Raw genomic sequence first — 5,141 nt, 5'->3', positions numbered from 1 at the left:
GAGCGGCCTCTGTCCAAAAATCTTTACTTAATCCTAAACTAGATAGCATAGATCTGACTCTCTCTAACAGTGTCTGGTTCATGCGTTCTGTCACACCATTCTTCTGAGGTGTACCTACTGTTGTTCTATGTCTAATAATGCCTTTTGACTTGCAAAAGTCATCAAATTCTATAGAACAAAATTCTAAACCATTATCAGTATGAAAAGTTTTCACCTTCCTTTCAGTTTGCCTCTCGACCAAAGACTTCCACCATTTGAATGTTTCAAATACATCACTCTTATTTTTAATGGTGTATATCCAGACTTTTCGGGAGTAATCATCAATAAAAGTAAGATATATCTTGATCCACCCTTGGATATAATTGGGGCAGATCCCCATAGGTCAGAATGAATATAGTCTAATATACCAGTTGTCCTGTGCACGCCTGTAGTGAAGCTGACTCTGTGTTGTTTTCTAAATATGCAGTACTCACAGAATCCAAGTGCACCAATCTTCTGACCTCTCAGCAGACCACGTCTGCTCAGCTCCTGTAGACCTCTGTCTGAAATGTGTCCTAGTCTCTGGTGCCATAAATGTGTCAACTGCTCAAGAGAAGATTGTACTGCTGATGCCTGACCAACAACTGTACTGCCATCCAGATAATAAAGGGTTCCACTTAATTTACCTTTCAATAAAGTTAATACTCCTTTATTGATGGTTATAGATCCTCTACCCCATCTGCCCTCATATCCTGCTCTGTCAAAGGCATGTATTGAGAGAAGGTTCTTTTTTAATTTAGGAACATATCTAACATCATCTAATATCACCATGGTATTTGAATTTGATTTAATTTGAATTGTTCCAATACCTTCTATATTATAGATACCATCATCTCCAAGAAGAACAGTACCACCTTCACAAGATCTAAAGGAAGAGAACCATTCCTTGTGAGGTGTCATGTGGAAAGATGCTCCAGAGTCCACTATCCAAGTGTCAGTATGACTAACACTGCAGGCAGCTGTGAATACTGCATCATCTGATATACTGCTATGACTTCTTGAAGAAACTGCAATTGATGCTATATCAAAGATTGTTCCTTTATCCTTTTGTTCCTTTTCCTTTTTAGATTGTAGAAGTCTACACTCAGATTTTCAGTGACCTGGCTTTTTGCAGTAGTGACAAATACCTGATCTTTTGGGCTTAGACTTTGATCTATTTTTGGACTTGCTCCTACCTTGTCCACCCTTTTTCTGTTCATCTCTACCTCTAACAGTAAGACCTTGAGCTGAAGTCTGAGCCTGATGCTGAAGCTGTACTTTTAATCTAAGTTCATTGGATAACAAAGTAGCTTCTACTTCTTCAAGACTTATTGTTTCTCTTCCATAAAGCATGGTAGTGGTAATATGCTCAAAGGACTTGGGCAAAGAGTAAATTAGAATCAAAGCCTTATCTTCTTCATCTACATCGACACCAACATTTACTAGATCAAGCTGGAGCTTATTATACTCATCCAAGTGATCTTTAAGTGAAGTTTCTTCTGTCATACGAAATGTGTGTAATTTTTCCCTCAAATATAATCTATTGGTCAGGGATTTTGCCATGTATAAACTATCTAGTTTTTTCCATACACTTTTGGCTGTGTCTAGTTCCACAACATTACGAAGGACTTTATCACTTAAACCTGAAAATAAGGTTCCTAGGGCTCTCTCATTAATCTCTTCTTTAACAGCTTCATTATCTCCCGGAATTGAATCTATACCCTTAAGGGCTTTTGCAACACCTTCTTTAACTAACAGATATTTCATCATTACCTTCCATAGTGAAAAATCTCCCGTGCCATCAAAGACGGCCACTTCATGCCTGACGGTGGTGGAGTGAGAGACAGATACCGGATCATTAGCCATTGAGAAACTTGGTTTCTTGTCACCAGCCATCCAAGAGCTCTGATACCAATTGTTGGAGCAACGCGCACTGGATTGGATCGATCTGGACTTGTGATCTAATATCTAATTTCTTTGAGACAATTCACCAAACACATTGCAGGCATAAATAAACAAAGACAAAGAACCAAGATTTACGTGGTTCGGCACAAAAGGCCTACATCCACGGGAAGGAGGAGCAATCCACTATATATCCGTCCTGAAATTTAGGTACAATATGAGGTATAAAATACCTTTTTCCGAAACCAACAAGAAGGCAACAAAATATCGAATAGAAGGCAACCAAGATCCAATAGGATCAACCAATCTCAGCCTCGGCAATAGATCAAGATAAAAAACAATACCTGAGATGAAGATACCTTCCTCAACCCTCGGCAAAAAATCAAGATGATACCTCCTTACCAGCTGTAGCAGCACAAGGTGTCCGTGAAACTGAGAAAGAAGAAGACAGGTAGATCACCAACCGAAGGCCAATAGAAAGAAGCCAGAAAGCAACCCGCACAAGAGGCACAGCCGAGAGATCGGCCAGAGAACGGGCCAGCACCGAAGCACAAGCAAGAGAGATCGGCCAGAGAACAGAACCCGCACACAAGAGATGACACAGGTTAGAGATCGACCAAAGAACAGGACCCGCGCACAAGAGACACAGGTGAGAGGTCGACTCACAGGTGAGAGGTCGACCCCAAGAACAGAGCCTGCGCATACGAGAAAGTAAGGAAAAATCCCGCACAAGAAGCTCTAGAAAAATCTCCGCCCGCTCTTTCCTCTGTTCTTTCAAGAAAGGATGCCAGTGGCCTCCTTATAAAGGAAGAAAACCTTCTCAAAAATAGAGTTTGAGCCGATGTAGTATTCCCAACTGTCACGGGAGAAGAATATGGAAATATGATTTGGAGCCAAATATAACATCTTCTCTTTTTCCTCTCCTCTAACTTTCCTTATTTCTCCTTTCAGGATGTCATTTCTTTAGCTCTTAATAGTGGTGTTTGTATGTGTATTCTTACAAGCAGATCCTGAAGCAGAGGTTATTGCCTTGTCTCCAAGAACGCTCTTAACCACCAATCGGTTCTTGTGCGAGATTTGCAGCAAAGGCTTCCACCGAGACCAGAACCTCCAGCTACACCGCCGGGGGCACAACCTCCCATGGAAGCTGAGGCAAAGAAGCACCAAAGAGCCGAGAAAAAGGGTCCATGTGTGCCCCGAGAAGAGCTGTATCCACCACAATCCAGCAAGAGAGCTTGGAGACCGGACCGGAATAAAGAAGCACTTCTGCCGGAAGCATGGCGAGAAGAAGTGGAAGTGCGAGAAGTGCTCCAAGCGGTACGCGGTGCAGTCTGACTGGAAGGCGCACTCAAAGACCTGCGGCACGAGGGAACACCGCTGCGACTGTGGTGGCATCCTTTTCTCCAGGTATATTTTGTGGTACCACTACTGTTAGGCCACTGGTTGGTGCTTGTTCCACATTAGAGTCTGGTGTTTTGGTTGCTAGTAAGGCTGTGCCCATGGATCAGCTAGCCTATTGGAAGAGGAAACTCTATGGTGTTAAAGTGATAAGTAGGTCATGCTTTATATAGTAACTAATTAGCTTGTTTTGATGACTATGACCACCAAGACCACTCTCCTTTTCTCCTTTGTTTCACTTGGCTTTTAGTACCAAAAAGATAAAATGGAAAGAAGATGATAGGATGGACTCATGAGTTCTGAGTACCATCGTTACTGCTACCATTGTCATCTTCACTGCTAGTTCAACTAATGATATGGATTTTTCCTTTCGCAAACAGGAGCGACAGTTTTATAACACACAGGGCCTTCTGTGATGCCTTAGCTGAAGAGACCGCAAGAGTTGCTGCAACATCGAACATCAACAACATGGCACCGATCGGTGATGCCGATTATCTTTTCACTGGCAGTTTGATGAGATCTAATACGTCGCAGAACTTCTCCTCCAATATTAAGCCTCATACATCCAACTGCGAAGCCAATGATCAGACTAGACCCGGGCTTTCGTTGTGGATGGGCCATGGCATTCACAACGGTGAGCCCTTAGGTAGAACTCCCAGTCTCTCTGATATCAATCAAATTGGACCAGTGGGTGCCGGAACCTTGCACGATGATCTCTTCACTTCATGTTCAAATGTCCAGCAACTCGACACTCAATTAAGTTGGTTGTGTGGCAACAAGCTCTGGCCTACAGGCACTTGCGAGCTAACAGGCACCTCCATTCCAACAACCACCATGAAGGAGGTCGACAGCTCGCAGCCTCTCCTCACGAGCATTCCTTCCTTGTTTAGCACTCAACATCAGCACCATCGAGCACCAGTTTCAGAAATGTCTGCGACGGCATTGCTTCAAAAAGCCACCCAAATTGGTGTGACTTCCACCATCCCATTTGTTGGGAGTTTTGAGCCATCAAAGTGCCAAGATATTCGGATTGAAGATGCTAGCTTAAAATATGATGGATTAGTCAATTCAAACCGAGCAATCTAGAGAACATTGTAAATGGTTTCACTGCATCAAACGATATGTTCGCCGAAAGACACCGCAGCTCTCTAAAGGATGATCTGGAAGGAGATGGAGAGACCAGGGATTTCTTAGGTGTTGGAGTGCAAACCCTCTGCCCCTCATTATTAATGGATGGATCTGAGACTTCTTAGGCTCCTATGTTACAAACCTACACATAGAAAGCGTAGTTGTTGAGAGAAAAAGGAAGGATATACGGAGAACCTACACTTCTGCAAATTTTGCAGGATAGAAAATGTTGTAGACTGCTTTTCCAAAATAATATAAAAAAAAAATTATTTATATAAATAATGTAAGTTTTAATTTATTTATTGGTTTGATGCAAAAACGATAAAATGCCGTTTTGAATGGCATTTTATCGTCCACGTCACCCACTCACATTTTCCACGTAGACCACATAAAAAATAAATAAATAAATAAAAATGCCATTTGCTATGGCGTTTTTAAAAACGCCATTCCAAATGACGTTTTTAAAACGCCATATTATTTGGTACTTTTAAATTTTAAAAAAAAATAAAAAAATGATCAAAAAATAAAAATTTTAATTTTAAATTTTTAAAAAAATAAAAATTATTATTTCGATAAAAATAAAAATTAATTTTTTATTTCAAAATATCTTTTCAAATTATCTTTTTAAAAAAATATATGAAAAAAAATTATTGAAAAAAAAATTTAAAAATATCATAAAAAAATAAAAAAATAAA

The 5,141-nt window shown here is 40.6% G+C and overlaps 1 protein-coding gene and 1 pseudogene across 1 annotated transcript; both read left to right on the top strand.

Moving 5' to 3' along the window:
- The first annotated feature begins 2,515 nt into the window (after nt 1-2,515).
- LOC105036408 (zinc finger protein MAGPIE-like) lies at nt 2,516-3,355 on the top strand. Its single transcript, XM_029262201.2, has 2 exons — nt 2,516-2,588; nt 2,928-3,355. Exons 1-2 carry the CDS (start codon nt 2,516-2,518, stop codon nt 3,353-3,355), a joined length of 501 nt encoding a protein of 166 aa, XP_029118034.2.
- A 279-nt stretch (nt 3,356-3,634) lies between these two features.
- On the top strand, nt 3,635-4,561 carry LOC140856128 (zinc finger protein MAGPIE-like; annotated as a pseudogene).
- The last annotated feature ends 580 nt before the right edge of the window (nt 4,562-5,141 follow it).

Source organism: Elaeis guineensis, chromosome 3 (assembly GCF_000442705.2).
Source record: "Elaeis guineensis isolate ETL-2024a chromosome 3, EG11, whole genome shotgun sequence".
Classification (NCBI taxonomy): Eukaryota; Viridiplantae; Streptophyta; class Magnoliopsida; order Arecales; family Arecaceae; genus Elaeis; species Elaeis guineensis.
This window is presented reverse-complemented; position numbering and strand designations above follow the sequence as displayed.